The 23,562-nt window shown below is 46.4% G+C and overlaps 1 protein-coding gene across 2 annotated transcripts in view; it reads left to right on the forward strand.

The window, feature by feature from the left end:
* Nucleotides 1–23,562, forward strand: part of ULK1 (unc-51 like autophagy activating kinase 1) — a 75,139-nt gene that overhangs the window by 35,317 nt on the left and 16,260 nt on the right. The window contains exons 11-17 of one of the 2 annotated variants that reach the window (XM_058037033.1): nucleotides 2,840–2,922; nucleotides 5,815–5,865; nucleotides 12,182–12,270; nucleotides 14,280–14,445; nucleotides 15,664–15,724; nucleotides 16,020–16,109; nucleotides 19,999–20,124. In XM_058037033.1, coding sequence (XP_057893016.1) covers nucleotides 2,840–2,922; nucleotides 5,815–5,865; nucleotides 12,182–12,270; nucleotides 14,280–14,445; nucleotides 15,664–15,724; nucleotides 16,020–16,109; nucleotides 19,999–20,124 — 666 coding nt within the window. The remainder of the gene's footprint in view (nucleotides 1–2,839; nucleotides 2,923–5,814; nucleotides 5,866–12,181; nucleotides 12,271–14,279; nucleotides 14,446–15,663; nucleotides 15,725–16,019; nucleotides 16,110–19,998; nucleotides 20,125–23,562) is intronic. The other variant, XM_058037034.1, reaches the window with a different exon arrangement.

Genomic DNA, 23,562 nt, shown 5'->3' on the forward strand with positions numbered 1-23,562 from the left:
GAAGGAACTGTCAAGAAGCTGGAGCTCTTATCAATTATTACCTGCATATCTTGTGATATGTAGCTATTTTCCCTTTGATTACTTCCTTTTTTGATTTGGGGAGAAGGCACAAATTTCTACCACGGTTGCCTCTGGAGGACCTGGACTGAACCAGAGGGTTTGATGGAGTAAAACACCTAAAACCAAACAATTTAAAGCAAAAATGTGACTGCATAGTAGGAGCCAGTCTGTGTGAGCAGAAAGCAAAGCTCCTGTTTTTCCTGCACAACCCAAAACATGGCTGCTCACCTTTGAGGTAGCCGCTCTTACTAAATGAGAAATTAATCCATAAAACTAAGAAGTTTTCTTGTGTTGATCCCACTGCCCTGCTGTTGTTTGGCTCATGGTGCAGGGAAGGAGAAAACTGAACTCAGCTGTAAGAGGAGAGCATGTCTGTTCTTGAAGGGATTAGTCCTTTGAGTCCTTCACAGTCTGCATTTGCCATTTTCACTTATCTGCACTTTTGAACTGCCAAATGCTTCCAAAATTCAGATCCAAGGTGATTGTTTTCCTCTCTGTGGAAGTCAGATCTGAGCTGTCCTTTGTGTAAATGGCAATTTCATCTTTCCAGAGTCAGTTTGTCTCTTTAGCATGGGCTGCAATCTGTGCTATTCCTGAGTAAACATGAATAAACTCCTTGAGTGCCCTGCCAGCAGAGGATGAAACACAAAACTACTCCAGAGACCTCCTTCTCAGACTGCAGCAGTGCCAGGATTTGGTTTCATTTTCCTTGGGGCTATGCAGGCTGGCACACACTTCCTTGCCATGGCCAGGGAAGGTGTTTTGGCTTGGGAATGGAGTGGGGAAGCTGTCCCTGGCTGCACTGCTGCTGCTCCAGGTGAGGAGATGCTGTTCTGAGCATTCTGGGGAGCCCATGGTAGCAGAAGCCCAAAGACCTCACAATTTTAATAGTGCTGATCTAAACAATTAACATTCATTGTGCTGGTTTGCATGGCAAAGTGCATCCAGGTTGTGGGGGCAAGGAGGCAGATTTGTGCTCATGTTGAAAAGATTGTCCTAGAAAATATTACTGAAGGGTGGCAAAGCTTGATGCTTTGGACATGAGAGGTAAGAGGAGACAAAAGGCTGTTGATCTGCACCCTCTTCATCTGTGTTGTGCCATCTGAAGTCCATGGGTTGATGTACCTGTTTCTTGCCTTTAAAACCAAGGTTAAAGTCATATCAGGGAAATGGACTCATTTTGAATGAGAGCTTTACGTGTCACAGATAAATAAATGATGATGAAAACACTGCAGGGCTGCAGGACTCCAGCACTAATGCATTTTTCAGGAGGCTGCTTGCTGGGGTGTCTTTGGGTTATTCCATTACACAGTGTGCTTCCAAGGGACCCCTCTTTTGATGGGAGGCTCAACCTGAGGCTCAGTCTGACTGCATCCCTTCAGAGTCCTGTGTCAGCCTGAGATGCTGCACAAACCATTCTAGCATCAGGATGGAAAAGCAGCTCCTCCAGTACAAACAAGGATGCGGGATGCTTGCCATCATTCTCTGATCTTGGCTTCAAATTCCTGCCCCAGCAAGGCCTAGGGCTTCACAGAGAAATAACTGGGTGGTACTGAAGTGTGTATACACATACCTTGCCTGCCATCTCCTGTTTCTGTGAACAGTTTGGTACTGCTAGCTAGCTCCCTTTTTTTCCCCTCACTATTTTTGAGCTGCTGTTTTACCCCTGTCTGTGGTAGGGTGTGTTGGTGGGGATGATAAAGGAAGGGTTTTTTCTCCCAGCATTGGTCAGGCTTGGCCTCAGGGCAGTGGCTGATGCCAGAGCCACGTGCAGAGCCACTGAGAGCTAAAATTACAGTGCTGGGCACACATGTCATTACCTCAGCTGACCCAGCATGGGCAGAGGGGAAGCCTGGCAGAGCGTGGGGGCCATGCTGGGAACAGCCATGATAAACAGAGTTAATGCTGAGAGGAGCTGCAGCCACCCACGCCTCTCTGGGAGAGCTCTGCCCCAGCCCAAAGCCCCCTGAGCACTTCTGGGCATGCAGAGGAGTCAGCAGAGCTGAATCCACTTATGCAAGAGCTGAACTCTGCTTTCCTTGCCTTAATCCATTCATTTATTCCCTGCATTTTTCAATCTGCAGAGGTTATGAAGAGCTGCCCTGGCCTCTCCCCCATCTGCTTGTGGGGTGAGGGAGAGCACAGTGCTTTACCAGCTCTTTTGTGTTTCAAAGGCTGTTGAAAAGAATATTTTCTTCCTAACTATGCTGAAAAGTGATGTAATAACTGCACAGATTTTAGCTTGCTGAGGTGGCAGTTGCTCACATCTTAGTGGCCTTTGATTAATCTGTGCTGTATATCCAGGAACCACATAGATAAAGGTTGCACTGAAAAATAAATGCCTTAATAAAATAGTACTAATTGGTGATGCATTTCACCACCAGTGTCTTAATTGGAAGCTTCCCCTTGGAAATTGCTTTGTTGTAGTGATCTTATTCCCTTTAGAGCAAGTAGGAGTGATTTTATTTATTATGTGTGAAATACTGCAAGTGGAATGGGCTCAGCTGAGCACCAGAGGGATGACACTGTGAAGGGAAGGATCTGCAGGTGCTCATGGGAGAGGCCAGTGAAGCAAAATGAGCTGTAGCCTGCCCCATGGCAGTAGGGAGTGAAACTCAAAATAAAGACATTTGTGATCAGCCTCCCTCCAGTGAGCTCCTGGTGTTCCTGGCCCAGCAGGCATGGAGTGAGTTTGCATCTGCCAGTTGCCTTTCTGAATATGTAAAAGCAGTTTAAGTAGACTGCCAGTGTCTTATTTTGCTTTTGTTTTCCATCCTAGCATCCCCAGGGAGACATCAAGCCACCTGAGGCAGCTCCTGCTGGGCCTCCTGCAGCGTAACCATAAGGACCGCATGGACTTTGGTAAGGCCTCCTCCCACCCGGAGCTCTGCTGCTCTCTCTGTTCTTCTGGCTCTGCACAAGCCTCTCTGCTTTTGGCTGGTGCTAGGAGAAGCATCCAAGCACCTGGGTTTCACCTGTGCCTGGAGGGTTGCATGATCTTGGGGGTTTTAGTTTATGTGCTGGAAAGTCAGTGCTGATTTCAGTATAATTTTGTAAACCAGGGAGACTTGGCACACTTTCAGCATGTTTGTTACTTGTATTCCCTGTCCTGGCTTCTGCTTTTATCATCTCTCTGAGCTGAGATTAAGTGTGCTACTAGGTGAAATGTGTCTTGTGTATCTGTGCTTTTCTGTCACAGTTTCTTCCCAGAGCTGCAAGCTGCACTCATTTACTGAGCAATCCAGTCACTACCCTCTCCTTCTGAGGGTTTCTGTGATAATCTGAGCCAGGAGTTGTAGCTGCTTGCAGACCCTCCCCTCCTTCTCCAGTTTCTGTGGGAGGAAGCCTTGGTCCTTCTCAGGGCTCCAGCTCTCCAAGCCTTTATCTCAGTCTCCTGACTTGGCTGACATGAGGATTTCCCCTTTTTTGTTAATTCCTTCCAAACTGAGATCATTTATTGTGAGCCCAGTGGTTCTGACTTGGCAGCATCTTCCAGATGTGTTTTAGCTGAGCTCAAAGGTCTGAAGAACCTCCAAGGAAAGCCATGCCCTAGAGGAAAGCAGGCAGAGGTGGAGCCTTTCCTTGAATCACTGAAAGACCAGGTCATCTAAAGGCAAACACATCCTGTGTGTGTTCAGGATGCTCCTTTTTAGTCAGACTTGGGTAAAATAATAAAATAAGCAAACAAAAACCCAACAGAAAACCAACCCTCTGGGATGTGAGGGTTGGTTTTCTGTTGGGTTTTTGTTTGCTTATCTGCTCAGGAAGGTTGTTTCCTCCTGGGCAGCACATGCTAGGTGATGAAGAGGAATTGTTTTGCACCCTCTGTTATTCTTTTAGATTAGAGATAGCAGGAAAGCCTTTCTGGGGATGGTCAACTGGATAGGCAACTGTGGATTAGCTCAGGTTGATCATGGTTATCCAGTGACGAATGCCAGGGGCTGGTTACAGGAGTGTAGAAATGAGAGAATGAGCTTTTGAAGAGTTGTTGAAGCTCCTGACAGACTGGCTTGGACAGAATCACCTGGCAGGGTTATTCCCTGCAGATCTTTTATCTGGGCTGTGGATCTCTACCTCTCCTCTCATGCTGCTGTGCATTTCAAAAGAAGGTGTCTTTGAGGTTCTGGATTCCCTGCTGTCAGAAATTGTCTGGCAAAGTATTTTAGGCCATATGAGCTGGTTTTGTACCTCTTGGGAGTAAAGTGCATGAGTCCATGTCTAACACTTGGAAATTTGAGATGGGAGCTTTTGATATCACTCTGGACAAGTTACAGCACATCTTGCAGTATTGAGATTCTTCCTGTCCTTAATTACATTTTTATCAGTAAATTGGCATGTCCCCAGAGGAGAGGGTTTCCTGCTGTTCCTGGTTCCCTGGGCCCCTCAGCCTGGAGATGTCACAGTGACCTCCACAGAGCTCAGCTGGGTCACACAACAGCAACTCACCAGCTTGAAACTTCATATACTTGTTGTGTGTCCCAGCTGCTCTTCTGCCAGGAACTGATGCTCTCTGCAATCTCAAGATTATCTAAAGGAAAACCAGGAGGGTTTCAAGTTGCAAGTTTCCTGCTGATGATTACAAGCTGTGTTGTTTGAATTTTTGCTTTGCAAGCACAGCTAATAAGCAGTTTGGAGCGAGGAGTGGGGGGAAAGTGAAAGAAATCATCATTTCCACCCCCTCAGTTGAGTCAGCTTGGCTGAGGGATGGTACCCTCCTCTCCTGCAGCAGGCTGAAAAAGAAGCAGGAAACCCCAGCAGCTGAGCAGCTCCCACAGGATGGGGATGTTCTCCATGCACAACAGATCTAATCTGTGAGATGCCAGCTTTCCCTGCCAAAGATTTCCATTCCTTGCCTTGGGCTGAGCTCCAGACCTCACTGCACTCTGCTGCAGGACCCTGGCACAGCAGTGGGGAGGAGAGGGATTATTTAAAGTTAAAAAGCAGACAAACAAAAAGCCCAGTGACTGCGTTCTGGAAAGCTCAGTCCCCAAAGAGGAGCTGTTTACAGAAAAAGTTTGTAAACCTTGGGTGTTGCAACAGGAAATCCATTCTGGGAAAGAAGCTGGAGCTCAGTAATCAGTGTTGATCCATGGCTGACACTCCCAAAAGTCTGAGCTGCTGATTGTGATAGGAGAGGGCTCTGGCACAGAGCTGCAGTGAATCAGAGATGAAGGAACTGGGAGAAGTGGCTACTTGTGAGGACAGGCAAGCATGCAGAGAGTGTTCAGCAAGCCAGGACAGAAGCTTTTCTTGGCCTGGATCTGTAGAATGAATTCCCATAATGAGGAGAAGAAGCAGCAGTTGTGTTTGATGTGAAAGGGAGGGAGTTCTGGGCTGTGGTTCTGGGCTGGCCCATTAAAAATGCATTTCTGCCCTCAGTGCATGGTGGGTTTGTGTCTTCTGTCATGTAACATCACTCAGTTGGAAGTCCTTTTGTCCATCACTCCTATTCCCTGGAGTGAGTGGCAGTGCAGTGTGATAAATGCAGCTCCCCTGGATCTCTACATTTAGGGTGATTCACCATCCTGATTAGCCAGGGATCCAATTAATTTCCCATCCTTATTTCATGAGCAGGTCCTGCATCCAGTCTCCAGCCTGTTGTCTTGACCACTTCTATATGCAGCCATAGTCAGTCAGCTTCCATTGTTGCATGGAAAAATCACTGTATAACAATCACTTCCTGTGTTTTATCTGCTTTGTAAACTTCTTACAGGCATTTTCTTTCACTGAGTCATTGTTCTTGATTTTTTTCAGATGAATTTTTCCATCACCCATTCTTGGATGCAAGTGCCTCTATGAAAAAATGTAAGTATTGCATTTTTGATTACAACTGTTTCTGAACCATGGCCTGACTTCCTTTGCTGTTAGTTCAAAAGGAAAGAAAAAGAGTGCTTTGTGTTTCCTTAGTTATTTAGGCAGGGATTCAGTGTTTATTACTGTGTCATGTCCAGATTTTACCATCAAAATGTATTTAATTTTACTGAGTTATCTTCAAAGGGGTGAATTGGGGGATATTTAGAAAGCTAAAGTGGAAGCAAATGTAGTTTTGAAATGTATTCAGCTGCTTTGTGGGAAGTGCTGGTAGGTACACAGGGTTTTGTCTCATGGTCTTGCTATTCATCCTCACCTTAGCACCATTCAGGCTGGAGAATGGTGGAAATTGGCACTCCTGGCCCTGCTTGCCAGGCTGGCTGTGCAAAAGCCAAATTTTGTGGCTACCAAATCTTGTTTCATCATTTACATCAAAGTTCTTGATACATCTTGTTTTAGAAAGGTTGCATTTATTGCTCTGTGGGAGCTGGCCAAAACAAAGATTTCCATTGCAAGTTCTATCTTCCTCCAAAACAAAGATTTCCAACGCAAGTTCTCTCTTTCTCCTTTTGATCCAAAATTTTTGGAGAAGTTGCAGCCACACATATTGTGGTTCAGAGGTTTATTTTTGGTGGGACACAATTCAGAATTGCTTCTAGTGCATGGGGCATCATAGTCCTCTGGCCAGGAGACTTGGGTTAATGGAATTGTGCGTGGTTGTCTTCTCTGGAGGGATTCTCCTGGACATTTGATCTCCTGAGTAAATATAGCACCAAGAATCTTCATCAGTGGCTAATTTGGGGTGTCCAGTGCCTAGTCTTGGAGGAACCATTTCCAGCACAGACCCAGTTTCCCTCTTGGATGTGTACCATGCATAGACACATCTTGTCTGATATCCACAGCACTCCTGACCCTCTCTTGCTTTCCTGCTGCCAGAGCAGCAGTTCTGAGCTGTCCCTGATGAGGTTTTACCTGTGCACTCAGGTGATCGTCCTGCGGGCAAGAAAAGGCGCTTCTGGTTTAGGGGAGCTTTCAAAGCAGCCAGGGCCCTGAGCCCCCCTGTGCCAGCAGGGTGTGGGGCCAGCCCTGGGAAACAGGGCAGGAGAGGACTCTGGCCCTACAGGGCTGCTCCTGAGCCAGCCCAGCTCCGGGCTCCTGCTGTCCTGCGTGGGAAGAGCCCTTTGGAGTCTGATCCCCCTGTGGGCAGAAGATCTCCCCCTCAGGATGTTCTTGCATGCCCACCAGCTCATCTCCTACCTCCAGCCATCCCCCTGCTTCACTGGCCAGGGGAGCAGAAAACCCCAGAAAAACAGGAGAGGGTTCTCCTGACTTGGCCTCGGTTTCCAGCTTGTGCACAGCTGCTGTGTAAGAACCAGAGGTGTCATTATGAGCAGGAGAATGTAGCTCAGCCTTTGCCACCTGCTGCACCAAGGTTAATGGTGTGGGGTCAAGGACCAAGAAAAAATGCACCTTTACAGGCAGGTAAGGCCTGTGCAAACCCCAGACCTCTCTGTCACCCTGCTGATCCTCGCCTCCGGACATACATCCACAGACTGGAGCCCTCTCCAGGCAGGAGAGACTGCTACTGGTTCTGAAGATGTGGGAGCAAAATCAACCCATTGCTGGAGATGTTCAAGCTGTGGTGCACAGAAATCTGCTAGTGCAGGAGAGAGTTCTGGTAGTCTGCTCTGAGGTCTCTGCTCCTGCCAGATGCCAGTGATGGATCAGAGCCCCTCTGACCTGTGCTGAAGAGCCTGGAGAAGAAAGGCTGCCTGTGGTCTTCTTGATTTCTGATGGGAGGGAGAAGAGCCAGTGGATCAGCAAAGGCTGGGTTGTGGCGATCTCCATAAGAAGAACTCACCTGGTATTTATGGAATGCTGTCTGGCATGGCAGTGGGCTTGACCCTGGCACAGCTGCAGCTGAATGTCTTGGCAGGGCTGCACTTCTCAGGGGGTGCCTGCCCTCAGTCTGTGTGCAGAGCTAAGGTGAGTCAAAAACCTTGCTGGGCTTCTTCATCTCAACATATGGCTCAGCATCACGAGTGAAGGAAATAGCAAAGAGAAGAAGAGCTGCATCTGAACCATGATGGTCCTGCTCAGCCTGAACATCATGCCTGCAGTGGAGAGCTGAGCAAGGAACTTTGTATTGTTGCTCTCCTTGAGAGCTGCTCATTAGCTACCACTAAGTCATCCACATCTGAGTTTCTTTAAATATAATGGAACTTTGGAATTCTGGAAAGCTGATGAGTCCTTCAATGTAGATCATTCTGCAGGTGGACAATTTTGAAGCTGCTAAGGCAGGGGGATCCCCCTTGTTGAAATACATTTGCATGGTTTTTGAGATGCTTCAGCAAAATCAACATTTCTTTTAAGAAGTCTTTCAATAACACATTTCTGACAAGCACCTCTTCTTCCCTGCTGTTTTGAGGGATGGTTGTTTTCATGTCCCTCCCTGGAGACTGGGTTCAGGGCCCTTGGCCTTTGTTAACTAAGATGCTGTACTTTATTTTTTGTTTGTTTATTTATAATTAATTTTATATTGTGGGTTTTGTACCTGTGACTAAGCATGTACTTTAGCTGTGTAAAAATTTATTAATAAAAGTTTTAAAATGCTGTGTCTAGTCAGACTGTCGTCTGTCTGCAGCCAGGTCTGATCAGCATATGGTATGGGGCTGTGTGTTACAGTAATAACACATCAGAAACCATAATTAGATGCTTGTGCAAGTCTTCTCTCAGTAAACACTTTGTAATTGGTACCCGTGCAGAATATTTTGGAGGTTTTTCTGCTCCTGTCTTTAATGAATGAGGAGCTGCTCCCTCCTTGACTCTGAGTTTAGAGAGCAGGAAAGGTGAGCGGTTATGGTTCAGAAGTGCATGGGTGCTTCACTCTCTGAAATTCCTGTCAGACTTAGCTTGACTCTTGCCATCTTTTTAATCTTCTTGTACATCAAATACTGAGGTGAAAACCAGCAAAAAATCCCCATGACTTTTGCATATAAAAGATTTTAATGCTGCAGACTTTTAAACTCTAAAAAGCAGCTTATTTGGACAAGTCCTTTCAGAGTTTGCACTCAAACTTTATTGCCTTGTCAGAGATTGCAATTAAAGAACTTTTTGATGAGTGGTTTTAATTGAATCAGGATAATCAGGGAAGTGCATCTCTCCAGTGTATGTAGAACTCAGATTCCAAATAAAGCTTTTCTATAAAACTTGAGGGTTGGATATTTTTAGGACAGCTGAGCCCCTGGTAGAATGATGTGTCAGAAGTTATTTTTACAAATATAGGATCCAGCATCAGGATCCATACAGCTGGAGCACAGGCTTGCCTTTATGGCTCCCAGCTCTCCCATTTTGAAACCAGTTGGCATTGGTTACACAATGTGCAGGATGACTGTTTTGCTGCTGGAGCAAGTTGGAGAGGACAATTATGAAAACAGACTTATTTACATTACAATTACAATCCGGCAATTTCTGGATTTGGGTGGGAGCCTACAATTCATGTTAACATTCCCCACATTCAGACTCAACTGCAAACATGATGGGCCAAGTGTTTGCACCCTTTTTAATTTTGAGCTGGGAGTGCCTGGGTGTGTGGAGGAGATGGAAGCAGGCGTCTTTCTTTCAAGCTGGCCTACATGGCTGACACCAAAAATTGCCCCAGCAGGGATGTGGAGGTCAGAGAGGGTTTGTCAGAGCCAAACCTCGTGGTTCTGCATGCATCAAAGTCTGTTTGGACTGTCAGGACCTTCTGAGTTGGAGCTCACAGCATTACAGTGTGAATTTGGGGAGTTCAAAGGGATTTAAATAAGAATGATTAATAGAGGCTGTATCTAAAGGAGTGCTTCATGCTGCTGAGTTTGAGTTTCAGATAATGGCAAAGTCTGCCAGCTTGTCTTCCCTCCTGATTAATGAAAAGCTATCTGAAGCAAATAGTCAAAAATAGAAATGTCTCAATTCTAGCCAGGTTTAAATCAATAATCACAGAACCAAAATAGGCTGGAGGGGACCTTGTGAGAGAATTGGAATGACTCTAACAAAAATGCTAATTCCAGGAAAAATGAATGGTGATGCAAGTCTTGCATCAGGCATGTGTGCATACAGTAGAAAATTCACTTATCTTTTTTTAAAAGCACCCTTCCATACCAGGAAGGGCAGTGTGTGCATGGGTGATTTGTTCTGTAGCAGCTGAAAGGATAAATAGGGAGGGAGGCCCTTTTTCCCCTCCTTTCTAGTATTAAATCTTTAGGGAAGGTCCTGGGGATTGCTCTGCAGGCTCTGTGGGAGGACTGTGGAGATCAAAAAGCAGTGTGATGGAGGCAGGACAGAGCTCTTCATTTCACAGGCAGGTTCTCAGGGCTCTGTGTGTGTTCTCTGAGTGTGGGGAGGGAAGGCAGCTGTGCTGGCTGTGGACAGAGTGGCTCTCCATGCCGGGCCCCTGACCTCCCAGAACAGCCATCCTTGGGATGCCTCCACCCCTGCTGCTGTACAGGAGCCAGGGCAGTGTGTCACAGCAGCACAGCCCACCAAGGGCACTACGTTTGGTGCAGAACAGATGCAGAAGCTAAAAAGTGTGTCCAGCCCCCTGCTGCCTTCCCACTGTGGGTTCCTTCTTGTTAATGTTGGCAAAGGCTGGAGGAGATCACTGTGACCCTGCTTAAACTGTTAAAGTGCTCAGTTACTTATATTAAAATATATTTTTTGCATCTACACTGCTTTGGGTTCTCTTTCTTGCTGTTGGATCTTGTTACATCTCTCTCAGGCTGAGGAATTCAGTGTCTCAGTGATTGCTCTCTTTGTGATAAAAGACTCTGGTCCAGTCATCCTTTAACCTTCTTTGATAGGCTGCATGGAAAGATTTCCTAAAGCCTTTTAATAAAAGGCATATTTTCCCATTCTTTTATCATTAGAACACTGTTTCAACAGTTAATTGCAGAGAAATGGACTTTTATTTTTCTAGCCTGTTGAATAGAGAAAGTACTTTGTAGTATGTAATGGGATTAATGACAGAGGTAGTTTTACTTCAGACAGAAGCATTCCTCTTCTAGGTGTTATTAATCTGCCTTGTATTAGCTATGGAGTCATTAGCACAGGTACTGTAAAGGCAGAAATTTGATAGAAGGTGCTAATTCTCTGCCAGCTTAATGGAAGAGCAGCAAAGTGTTCCTCTCCTCAATTAAGCATTGTCTCTGATCTCTGTCTTAAGTCATTCAAATACCAAAATGGTTCCAGTGTAAAATCTGACTTCAGGCTGCCTTGAAGTGGAGATTTTGGGCTCTTCTGTGCTGTTCAGTCTTGTGCATGTGAACTGGGGAATTTGAACCACTAACTGCTTCAAAGTCCTTTGAAGAGCCATTGTTACCTCTGACTGTCTCCCTGCTTGGCTGAGCTGAGCTCTTCTGTTATTTACTGAACCTCACTTGCATAAGTTATTGGAGTTAAATATTCCTTTCTCCTCTGATGCCTTAATCATCTTTTCTGCCTGAAGGTCATTGCTAACCAGGCCTTTCAATGTAAGCTTTAGGCCTTGTGAGGGTTACAAAGGCCAGTGCAACAAAGAAGTGAATAAAATTGGCAGTTCCTATACTGAGCAATAAAACATAAAAGGGAGAGGTGCAGGGATGGCCTATGCCATGGAAACAATTTCTGTACAAAGATACTCAATAACCAAAACACGTTTAACTTGCAGAAGTGACCAAGTTGAGCTGTAGGAAGCAATGCACTATTTCCTGGAGGAAACCCCCTGGAAGGTTTTTTGTTGGCTTTTGGGATTTTGCTCAGAGCACATGGCCTGGGATGCCCGAGTGGCTGTTTGGACAGCAAACACACAGGCTTTGAGTAGGCATGTGTTTAACTTGGCACTCACCTCCCAATATCTGATGTATGTGTGCCAAGCCCTGAGGTCTCATGAGGAAGAATCTGTCAGGGTATGGTCTAGCTCCTGGCTTCTGCCCCAGACATGAGCAACTCCGTTCACTTTTCTCTTTCCCTGCATTTGCAAAGATGCTGTGGAGGCTCTTTAGGGTAAAAACCATCTTGCTGCTTGGGTAGGTCAGTGATTGAATGGGCATCTGATCTTGGTCAGGAGTTCTCAGCCCTGTGAGGGTGTGCAGAGAGGAGTGGATGCCTGTGAATCACATAACTGAACAGAATGCTGATTTTCTTTTGTTCTCCTTTAATTGACCACATATGATACATGAGACACATGATGGTGCATGAGATAAATCTGATGGGAAAAGATGAAGAAGACTTTTTCTTATTGCTTGATCTTGGTTTAACCACTTATTTTGATTTTGTCTTTTGCTGGTTTTAGCTGCTTCCGTGCCAATGCCTTCTTACCCCAGTTCTGGCTCTGGTAGTTCCTCCAGCAGCTCATCCACTTCCCACCTGGCATCACCTCCTGTAAGTACAGCTCAGAGGCAGCACTGTGTGTGTCAATGGTTTTCATGCTTGTGTGTTTGAAATGAGTCTCTGCTTTAGTCACTGAGCACTGTAGCTCTGGCTGGGCTTGGTGCAGTGTTCTCTCCAGTTTAGGGTTTTCCTGAAGGTTGGCTTACTCTGCCCAAGACATGTTTCAGTGTGCCATTGCCTGTTGGATGAGAAGCCATTATGAAAGAAGTTGGTATGAGCAGCACTGGTTTGTCTTGGCAGAGATGGAAAAGCTCCTTGGAACCCAAACCAGTTGCTAATTCAGGGTGTAGCTCTGCTTCCTTGGCTGCACATTCTGTGTGTTCTAGCAGAGTGTATCCACCTCCTTCTGACCAGCATGCCCAGGCACCACAGAGGGACATTCAGCAAAGCTGTTTGCTCACACCAGACCTGCCACAGTCCAGTGGTCTCATGAAAGATGATCTGAACTGATTACTTTTCTCTCTGGTTGCCCCAAACTTTGGTGAAAACTTTTCTGGAAGGCGCAATGTTTAAGTGACCAGTGAAGTGACATTCCTACAGCTCACTGAACTGAAAGGTTGTTTTTGAAGGCTCTTGGTGAAAGCTGCCTTTGACTTTGAGCTCAGGAATGCTGCTGGTGTGATTGGTAAGGGAAGGGAGAAGGATGGGACTTTTTCTTCCCTGGCATGACTGGTTTTTTTGCTCTGTTCTCTGAGTTTCTCTGGGCCAAAGTATCTCAGTTTGGTATGGGAAAGATTGAGGGGGACCAGCAGAAGTTGTTGTAGGTGAGCTGGACAGAGAAGACAGATCTGCTCCCCTCTGAATGTTTCATGATTGTGTCCCTGAGAGCTTCCTCCCTGCAGCCTGGAGTGGAGGGTGTTGGCTGATCCCTCCTGGCCATGAGACTCCAGCAATGAGCAGATGCTGTGAAAAGCAGACTCGCTCTCCTGAGCTTTCCTGGTCTGGGCAGCTTAAGGGTGGTACAGAATCACTGCCAGACTGGGAGGGGGTCCCATGTTAGAGATTTACTGCACCTCTTCTGCTCTGCTTGGGGGTTTTGCTGATGGAGTGTGCTGGCTCAGTCTGGGAAAAATGCCACATCTGCAGGGCAGAGTTTGCAGGTTGGGTGGAAAAGAGACAGCTTGGACGGCTGGAGAATTCCTTCTGCCTGTGTGTGCAGAGAGAGGGAATCCCCACTGCTGCAGCAGGAGCCTCTGCAGGGTGAGCAGGGTCTTAATGAGGCCCAAGTGAAAGCTGCTTCAAGTCTTTGTCAGCCTGGAAATGCATCAGGATAAAGATTGTGATCTGCTCTGTGGGCAGTTCAGGTGCCTTAAAGCTTTCTTAAACCATGCAGCCTCCTCCATCTGTCTGCAGTGGGAGGGGATTGTGGGGCTGTTCATCATTCAGCTGAAGGAAGCAGGAAAATGGGACTTTTTAGGGACTGTCCTGCCTCTGACAGCTGTGAGCTGTTTATCTGCTGGAAGTTTAATCTCTTTTGGGCCTTTCTTTAGCTCCTTAGCAGCACTACAGCAAAAACAGGGTGGTCTTTGAAGTTCAGGAACACTTATCTCCATGTTACCAAGTGCTGCAAAAGCACAAATAGAGACCAGATGGTTCTGTGTTTAAGAACAAAACAGAAAAAAATAACCCTAAAGAACAACCAAAAGTATCTCTGAAAGCTCCTCTGGTGTTCCCAGCCATACTAAAGTGAGTTGGTAGAAAATGTGTGATTGATCCAGAAAACCTCAGCAGAGGGATGCAATGCTTTGAGTGCATTTTTCCTATCTGTGGAGCATCAGACACAGTGGAAGTATGTTTTGTGTAACAAAAGATGCACTGTTCTGACAGGGACATGAAAGGCTGTTCCTTTCCAGCAGTCTGAACAGCTGCTTCTGGCAAACCATCAGCCCTGGTTTATCAGCACAGTGTTGTTTGTAGCCTTGCAGAGCTCAGTTTAAAGGATGGAGCAGAATGATGAAGTGGCTGTGCTGAGGGCAGTGTTTGTTTTCTCCCTGAACTAGCAGTCCCTTGGAGAGATGCAGCAGCAGCTGCAGGAGAAGGCACTGGCATCTCCCACCCAGGACTCGCCCGGGTTCCTGCACGGATCCAAGGACTCTGCAGGGAGCAGCAGCAAGAATTCCTCCTGTGACACAGATGACTTTGTCATGGTCCCTGCACAGTTCTCAAGTAAGGGGGTTTCTGAAAATGCAGATGTTCTGAGCAGAGGGGATGTGGATGGTAAGGATAGATATTGAAAAGTTGAAAGGGTGGTTGAACTTGTCTGTTTGGACTGAATAGTAGGAGTGGTTTTGTTTTCAAGCTGGCAGAGGGATCTGCCTCATTGGCTAGTTTCATAGGATGTTTTGTAATTACCTTTAAAGACAGGATTTGAGAGTAAAGATTACTTGAGGACCTCAATAAGAGATTGAACCTGGAAATCCAACTGGAAAAGAAGATAAATAGGCTCACAGGGAAAAGTCTCTCTCACAGAAGCTTTTACCTTGTTATCCTGTCTTCAGTTTCACTCACCATCACAGTCCAAGACAGGATTTCAGCCAGCAAGCTGGATTTTACAAAAATCCCTGAGAAAAACTAAAATATGTTGTTTTTTCTTCAAGTGCTCTAAATTTCATTTGATGACCTTTATGTGTTTATACTTTGATAGGACATGCTTGCAAATACAGATGTACGTAGAACCAGGCCTCAGTTCAGCCACATGCCCAAGTATGTCCATGCACAAATCCTTACTTAACCAGCAGAGGAACATTGTTCAACCTTGCCCACGTGTGTGATGCTTTGCTGAGTTGGAGCTTGGTGATGAATGCTGAGATTCCTCCTTTGACAGTTGCACCACTTGTGTTAAAACAGGAATTTGGAGGGGTAGAGTAATCTCTGGAAGATCTCTGCTGTACTTAGGATAAGGAGGAGCTTGTGTTTTCCCTGGAATCAGTGGTGGGACCAGTACACACTTGCCTGGTGCTGGTCATGTTCCCAGTTCAGATGTTTGTTGTGTATCCAGCTGCCAGCTCATCTGGCTGCCCTGGATTTTTGCCAGGGAGGACAGGGATGTTCCAGAGCTCTGTGAGGATCTTGTACCACTTGTACACAGCAGCCATGACTTGGACCTGTTGCCTCAAATGATTGTCAGGATTGTCAAGCCCCCTTCCAAGAGGACTTGCTTTCAACAAAATTTTCCAAAAGTTCAGGGTGTAAGGATTAGCAGCATCCACCATGAACTCCGGCTTCAGCCCACGTGTGGTTTGCAAAACACTGACTTGAGGAACAACTCAGCAGGGCTTGGAGGAGCAGGAAATTCTACACAAAATCTCAATTGCTATGAATGTATAAAGGTTTTTAAGAAAATTATCTTTAATTAATCTCTTTCTGCACTTCCTTGTTCCTCAGGTGATTTAGCTGCTGAGGCTGCAGGAGGGAAACCAATCCAGGACAGCCTGATGTACAGTGGGTAAGATCACCAAGGAGCTGAAATTGTCCAACCATGGAGCCTGCTGGGTGTTTGGGACTGTGGGGTTCTGGTGGATGGGAGGGAAGATGTTCCTGAGTTATCAGCCTTTTTCTCAGGTATGTGTGTCACCTGCCTGGTTCTGACCATTTTCAGTTGTGGTGGGAGCAGGGTGACAGTGCCCAGAGCTCCCACTGAGGAGGTGCTGGGCAGACTCGGCTCTGCTGCTGTGCTTTGTGGGAGGGAAACAGGGCTGGTTCCCAGGCTCTGGCAGCTGAGTTCTTTCTGTTTCCCTCAGGAGTTCCCTGGTGACTTCAGCAGGCTTGGAAAGCCAGGGGAGGACACCATCTCCATCACCCCCTTACAGCAGTTCTCCAAGCCCATCTGGGTAAGAGAAACTGTTTGGTGGTGTCTGTGCAACACTGAATTGACTTCCCATTGACTTCCAGGGGGGATTTTACTGCTGTTGGTGTGCTGGGCAAGATCCACATCTCTCCTCTTAATTAATGGGTAACAAGAAACACCCAGGAGAAACTTGGGCAATGATCAGTCCCAACTACTGAGCCTGTCTCTCCCTCTTCTGGCTCTCAGGAGGGGCTAGGAGGGAACACAGGAGAGCTGGAATTACCTCTGTTCCCTGAGGGGCAGCGATTGTTCTCAGCAGAAGGTAAATGTTCTCTGCTGGCACGTTCCCCCAGTGCCCAGCCCTCAGAGGTGGGCAGAATTCCAGCTAAAGACCCTTGTTTCTAATTCTAATTTACTGGACAAATGTGGGGGAGTGTTGCTCATCTCCCCTTGCTCTTGAAGGACAGATGAGGGCCTGCTTAGTTGGTTTTGGCTTGTTGAAAAGCTCCTTGTGCTGTGGTTCTAGAAAAAAGTAATGCTGATACTGGACCTTGTTTACTAATGGGGGATGCAGGAGTAGGAGGAGCATGTGCAAACAGGCATGGTCATGGGTTCATTCCAACTAAACCAGTTGCTCTAAACTCAGTTTTGGCCTTTAGAAGTGTTGTAGGTGACAGCTGCCCACACGTAACAGTACCAGCTGCCCAGAGGGGCCAGACACTTTTGTGTTCTGAAGGTGTTAATGGTCTTTGGAAGGTGATCCCCTTGACTCTGGGCCCTGAAGCTTTAGGGTATGTGCTTAGCTTGCAGGGAACTGTTTGTGTTGCTTCCCATCTTGTTCTTGCCTTCTGGGGAAGCAGGACAGCTTTCATCTTCTGTTCTGTCAATATGGCACCTGTCGGGGGAAGATGGCTTAAGGGGATTTCACACTGGGAGATGGATGACCCTAAAATCTTTTTTAAGAAGAAAATATAGTTCCAGGCTTTGTGTTGAACACATTTGTCATGAACAGAGCCCAGAAAATGACAAAACATAGCCTCAAAGCATACAAATTTAACAGAGAATAATATAGCTCAGAGCCTGGCTGACGTGATCAGATTAATTGGCAAGCGTGTACCACAGTGTGGAGTTTAATTGCATGAGGCTTCTTATGCCATGGCCTGCTAAGCTTTTTAACAGCTTACCCCTCAACTGATTCCTTTGCATTCTGGGGATCAGTCTCTATTAAAGGATTTGGCCTTACTTCTGGGCACCAGTGAGGAGAAATTCAGGGAAGTTGACCACAAATGCTGCCCACTTCTCACTGTTCACCAAACTGGCCTCTTCATTTTCTAGTGGACCCCAGGGTGCCAGTCAGTGCCAGAGGCCTTGATCTAAACATGTTTCCACTCTCACTGTCTTTCCTGCTCCTTCCCAGCAGCTTCTGTGGAGCAGATGCCAAACTCTCTAGTGCTACTTCCCACTTTTCTGTCTGCCTTGAAGTAACTGAAAAGCTCCTTTCTGTGCTGGTTGGGATGGGGGTAAGGCATCAGTTACGAAAGATTGGAGCACTCTGAGTCCAGAGGACAAAGCTTGCTCTTTGCTCTGTCCTCTGGAAGTGCTCAGGGCTGGTGCCACCCAGCTGTGCCCTCGCTGGGTTTCAGTGCCCTTCCCTGCAGATGGCACCAGACCTGTTGGTTCAGCACTTGGCTCCACTGGTGCAGAGCACTCCTGGTTGTCCCTCTGCCTGCTCACTTGGAAGCAGCATTCTCCCTTCCCTGTGTGGCTCCAGGCTAGCAAGCAGTGCTGGCTGCAGTCCATCTGGGACAGAAAGCAAGGGCTGTCTCAGAGTGGCCAGCAGTGGGTTTTCCACAGGATGTCATGGTACACTGACAACTCTCCTTCTCTTAATTAAGAACTGGGCAGAATTAAAACATGCCAATAATTGATCCCTTTTTTAAAAATTATTTTTTTTAACACTTCCTTGAAGATGCTTAGTAAGTCTAATGAAAGGCAATTCCTTGCATGTACCCCACAGCACTAGATTTAATACCATTTTCAAAAAGCTTTTAATTACTGCCTAGTAGTTAAAGTCCCTGTCCCAGCTTTATCTCTTGGGCTTTGCAGGTTTATGGTCAATTGCATTCTTTAGGGCTTGAGGCCATTTAGCAGGTTTAGTGTATGTCACCTCATCTGGATAATTTCCTTTGCAACTTGCACCATGTGAAGGAAATAAGGATTTGATATAACTCTTGTGGAGAGGGAGAATCCTTTTACCCAAGAATTTTTCTGATAAAAAATTTTGACCAGATAGAAAAGATAGCATTTGAAATGCATGTTCAAAGTGAGCACAAGGTTTCACATGAACCTTCAGATTTCTTGCTAAAGCTTTGTTTTGTTTATGTCTGTCACAATACCATGTTTTATACTCATGGAAGGCAGACACATCAAAGCCTCACCTTTTTGCTGAGCTACTGGAAACCTTGAATGCCTTTTTTTTGGTGTGTGTCAGTGAAGAATCAAGGCATCCATGCTGCCTTTTAGGGACAAATAGGAAATTAAGAATCTCTTTTCTTGGTGGAAGAAATAAGAGCACACAAGGAAGAATATATGGAACTTTAAAAAGTTGAGAGAGGAATGAAAAGATCAGAATAATTTGATCATTCAACCTTGAGGAAAGATCTCTTCCAGTTATTTGGCTCTCCTGTGATTGAGAAGTGTCTTCACATGCACTGTGTAGAGATCTGCAGACACTTTACTGCAGTTCACCTTTGTTCAGTGCTGTCACCATAAACCACAGAATGCTATGACCTTCCTCAAAACAGAAATTCTGATAATGGGATACTTTGAACTACCAAATAAGTCACAAACCCTTTTTTCTTCCCCTGAATACACATGTGTTCTTGCTGAATTAAGTATATCCTTTCATGTAATGTGAAATATTTCCATTCCAAGTGCTAGACCCCAAGGAGTGATGCTTCCATCTTGTCAGGGGCAGACCCAGGTGTGTTCCTTGCTTGACAACGAGGGAGACTGCAGAATTACCTTACCTTCATTACCAATAAGATCTTCCTGTAATTGTCCAACATCCCTGCAATTGGTGTTGGCAGTTGTAAATAGCTTTGCCATGGCAATTAATCCTGGAATTCTGGGGCCTTTGGGAAAAGACTTTAGGCAGCTACTTAGTTAAATGTGGTATTTGCATGGGTTTTGTACAGCATGGTTTGTGTGTGACCTGGTGGACAGGCCAAGAGTAACCTGGGGGTACAGGAATCAGACATGAGCCAATTCACCTGCTTGGATGGAAGGAGCCTGAAACTTGCAGAATGGACTTGTCCCATGTTGTGTGTGTGGTATTCCATCTTGCCCTTGATGGGTATAGAGATACCAGCTCCTGTCCCTCAGATTTATTTTCTCCTGAGGTGCCTTCTCCACCCTGTATTTAACTTGCCAATATTCTGATCTACAGCTCTGCATTCCCCTCGTGGTGTGAGGCTTCCACGGGGCTGCAGCAGTGCCTGTGCATGAGTCAGGCACAGGCAGCTCTTGTCAGCACAGGCTGTGCTGGTGTCCTTTGGGAGCCAGGGATGTTTAGCCCCTGCTCAGCCCTGTCTGCTTGGCTGTGGATTTGAGCTCTTGGAAACTGGGCCAGCCATGGCCTGAAATAGCAGGACTCTGGTTTTCCTGGAGGGAGTGGTGTGCTTGGGTGAGGCTTGAACATCAGGCTGTGGGTGGGAATGGTGCTGGAGGAAAGGTGCCTGTTTTCAGGAGGTGTGTGGTGCCATTTCCCTTTGATATGACTTTGAACCACCTCCTGCTGCAAACCCACAGCCCCAGAGCAGCCCGGGGGACGCTCCCTGCCTGCAGTTGCTTCACGAAGATAAAATCTCCAATTAGCAGGTGGAAGGCCCAGCCCTTACAGGAGGTTGTCTCTGTGTGTCTCCTTCCCACAGGCGGCCAGGGCAGTTCTCCAGCAGCAAGTACGGCCACTCCGTGCCCATCCCTGTCCCCACGCAGATCCACAACTACCGGCGCATCGAGCAGAACCTGCAGTCCCCCAACCCTTACTCCTCTCCCCGGTAAGTGCTGGGGCTGGGACCAGGGGCTCTGGACACAAACTGCTTTGCACTGTGCTTTCTGTACCTCTGTGACTATCCCTGCGTGCTGGGCTCTCCCCCTCACAGAGTCACAGAATGATGAGGTTGGAAGAGACCTCTAAGATCATGCCCTAACACCTCAACTAGATGATAGCACCAAGTGCCTTGTCCAGGCTTTTTTTAAACACATCCGGAGATGGTGATTCTGCCACCTCCCTGGGAAGAGCATTCCAGTGCTTTATTATTCTTTTGGTGAAAATTTTCTTCCTAATATCCAACCTGTACCTTCCCTGATGTAACCTTGAGACTGTCTCCTCTGGTTCTGTCAGAGACCGACCCCCACCTGTCTGCAGCCTCCCTTCAGGAATTGTAGAGAGCAATAAGGTCACCTCTAAGCCTCCTCTTCTCCAGGCTAAACAGCCTCAGTTCCTTCAAACATTCCTCACCATAGGGGTGTTTTTTGGGGTGTTTTTTGTGGTGGTGTTGATTTGTTAACACTGTCAATTTTGTCTGTGTACTTTTATATAAGAAAGCTCCTGTCAGCTCAGAGTGAAGGCTGAGCCACTTTGAATCTGACAGCTTTTCCCATGCCAGCTATGGATTGGGTGTCCAAGTGTCCAGGCAGTGAGACCCATCCATCTGGCAGATGCCTTTATAAAAGGAAAATTTGAGATAAACAACTAAAATGGATGGGGCTACAGAACCTACCTGACTTCACCTTAATTGGTTCCTGTAGCCAGTCATGCCATAGATGATGTGTTGTGCACGAGCTGCATTTTAATGTGGTTGTGCAGCCAGGACTGAGTAAATCATGAGCAATTTAAGCCCGTGAGGCAGAGCATGTTTTCTGAAGGCTGTCAGGAAGACCCTGCTGCCAAGTCTGCAGCAGACAGCTGACCTGAGTGCAGAGGTCATGCCTGGTACATCCAAGACATGCAGGGCTTCTGTCTCTTCTCACATGTGATTGTTGGCTGGCAGCAGCAGCCCAGGTCATGGACTAATGGGAAAGAGACCAACACAGGATCTTAAGGAGCTTGTGCAACAGGGGCACTCAAATAGAAGTGTCTAGGAGGTGTCATGTCCTTTCTAGGATGAGTTGTGTTGGTGTCTGGATTAGTTAAAGTTTAGATTTCAAAAGTAGGGTAATACCTACATCAGCCTAAGTTTGGCTTCAGCCAGCCTAATTCAGGATGAGGCTTATTTGAAGTGGACCCAGAAGCAGAGACATGAAATGCTGATACTGATCAAGGATAGGGATTAGCAGAAGGCTTGGTCTGTGCCACTGTAACTTTAATACTGCTTTATGTTAACTTTTTTTAAGTGCGTGGCAGGTTTTGTGGTAAACTGTCCTGTTTCCTAGGTGCCTTATGTTTTTGACAGCAAAACTTGTGGACACTTGGTTTTGAACCTCACAAGAGTCTTGATTATCCCTGTGAGGTATCAAGAGAGAGCTCTGGAGAAGGTGCTGTGCCAGCCCCAGAGCTGAGGCTCACAGCCCACAGCCAGGGAGCAAAGTGCCATGTTCTGCTCCTTTTAGTCAGCTCTGTGCAATGCTGAGAGTGGCATGTCCCTGCACAGGAACTCGAGGAATGGCCCCATCAGGGTGACTCACAGGCTGCTTTTAGCATCTTCTCAGCAGCTCTGGCGTCATGTTTTTCTGCCCCAGGAAGCCATACTTATCTCTGGCCATCACTTCCTCTAATCAGCAGGTTCGGGAGACACCCTTCAGGAATGGCAGGAGAAAACTCCACCAGGCATTTTGTGATGCCACTTTTCCATCAGGTGGATCAAACAGGCCATTGGTGCTGAGTGCTGAGCAGTGTTTGCTGTGTCATTTGACTGTAAACCTTGACGTGCACTCTGGTGGCTGAGAAATGTCCCCCTGTCACCTGGCTGGCTGCTGTGTGACAGCTGTGGTTGTGCACAGATGTGTGGCTTGCTGAGGTGCTGCTTAGGTGTGTGTGCCTCTGGCCACATCACCTGGTGGTTTTCTTCTACAAGCTCCTGATAGATAAATTTCAGCCTTCTGCATGGCTTATGGTCTGGAAAATTAAAAACATGGCAGGGCGATGCTTTCTGCCACTGAATATCCAGGTATCTTCTTACCTTTCTCTTTGGAAATTCATTTTGCTTCAGGGCCAGGCACTTGATGAACATTAGCCTCTGAATCTGGAGCAACCTGAAGAGAAGTGATTTTTAGGTTAAAATTTTCAAGTATTTCCTTTTTTCCAAGCATGTGATTATAGCATGGATTTACTTGGGTGCAGAATGTGGTAACACATTGAGTAGGGGCAGGGGGGTTGGCAGATCAGCTACTCAGCTATCTCAACTACTGAAATAGATGTATTTTTCAAAATGTATTTATTTTCTGAATTGTGGCATGAAGTGAAATATACACCTAGAAGTGTTGTTGGTTAGATTTACTGACAGTTCATCAGGATGGTTCTGCCAGTCCTGGCACTGCTGAAACCCACATCCTTTGTTCCTCCTGTTCAGATACATGAGGGCAGTTAAATGCAGCATCCCTGGCAGAGGAGGCAGGATACCTCACTGACAGCATCTTTCAGGGGCTCAAGCAGGGAGGGTTTTTTTCAGCATTGATTCCTGTCCAGAAAACACCTACTGGTTGAGACTAATGTTCTTGTAACAAGAGAAAAAATGTTTTAAAATTGAGAATAGAATGAAGGACTTGATGAAAAGACTGTTCTCATACAGAGAAGTGAAATGGGAATCTTGGTGAAGGAGCCTGCAGAGACAGAATGGCATTGCAATTTAGGTTGTGTGTTCTTAGTGATGGTGAAAAGATTAACATATTGAGAAATAATTAATTAATATGCAGTAATCCCGTCTCTCTCAAGACTGATTGTGTGGATGTACTCACTTTCCCACTAGTTTCCTCTTCTGTTTCATTTTAGCACTGGCTAATACTCAAGGTTCCTGCATGTGTGGGCTTTACAAATTAATTTTAACTCCCTAAGTTGGGCCTTTACAACGAGTTGAAGATGTTTAGGCAGGCAGTACTGACTATCCAGCCCAAAACCCCAAATTCCTCTGGGTAGCTGTGAAGTGCTTCAGATCTGACAGCCACACACTGTTGTGTTTTGCTCTGTAGCCTCTGACTGGAGTCCAGGCTCTGCTGGAGAGCAGTGCCTTGGCACCTTGGCACACTTTACCTCAGCACTGAGCACAGAGCTTTCAGCCTAAAGGCTGCTCTGACTGAAGGGCAAGGGGCTCAGCACAGGAGACACTTGAATAAAGCCCTCTCAGGGCATTGTGGAGACACTGCCTACAATCAACATCTTGGACGTGGCAAGATAGGAACTGTCTTGTTCAGGATTGATGTAGATACTGCAAGCATCTGAGATGTCTCTGAAAAATTACTGTCCTATTTACAGCTAAGCTAACCTGGATTGTTCTTTT

This window comes from Melospiza georgiana, chromosome 18, assembly GCF_028018845.1.
Source record: "Melospiza georgiana isolate bMelGeo1 chromosome 18, bMelGeo1.pri, whole genome shotgun sequence".
NCBI classification, from domain to species: domain Eukaryota; kingdom Metazoa; phylum Chordata; class Aves; order Passeriformes; family Passerellidae; genus Melospiza; species Melospiza georgiana.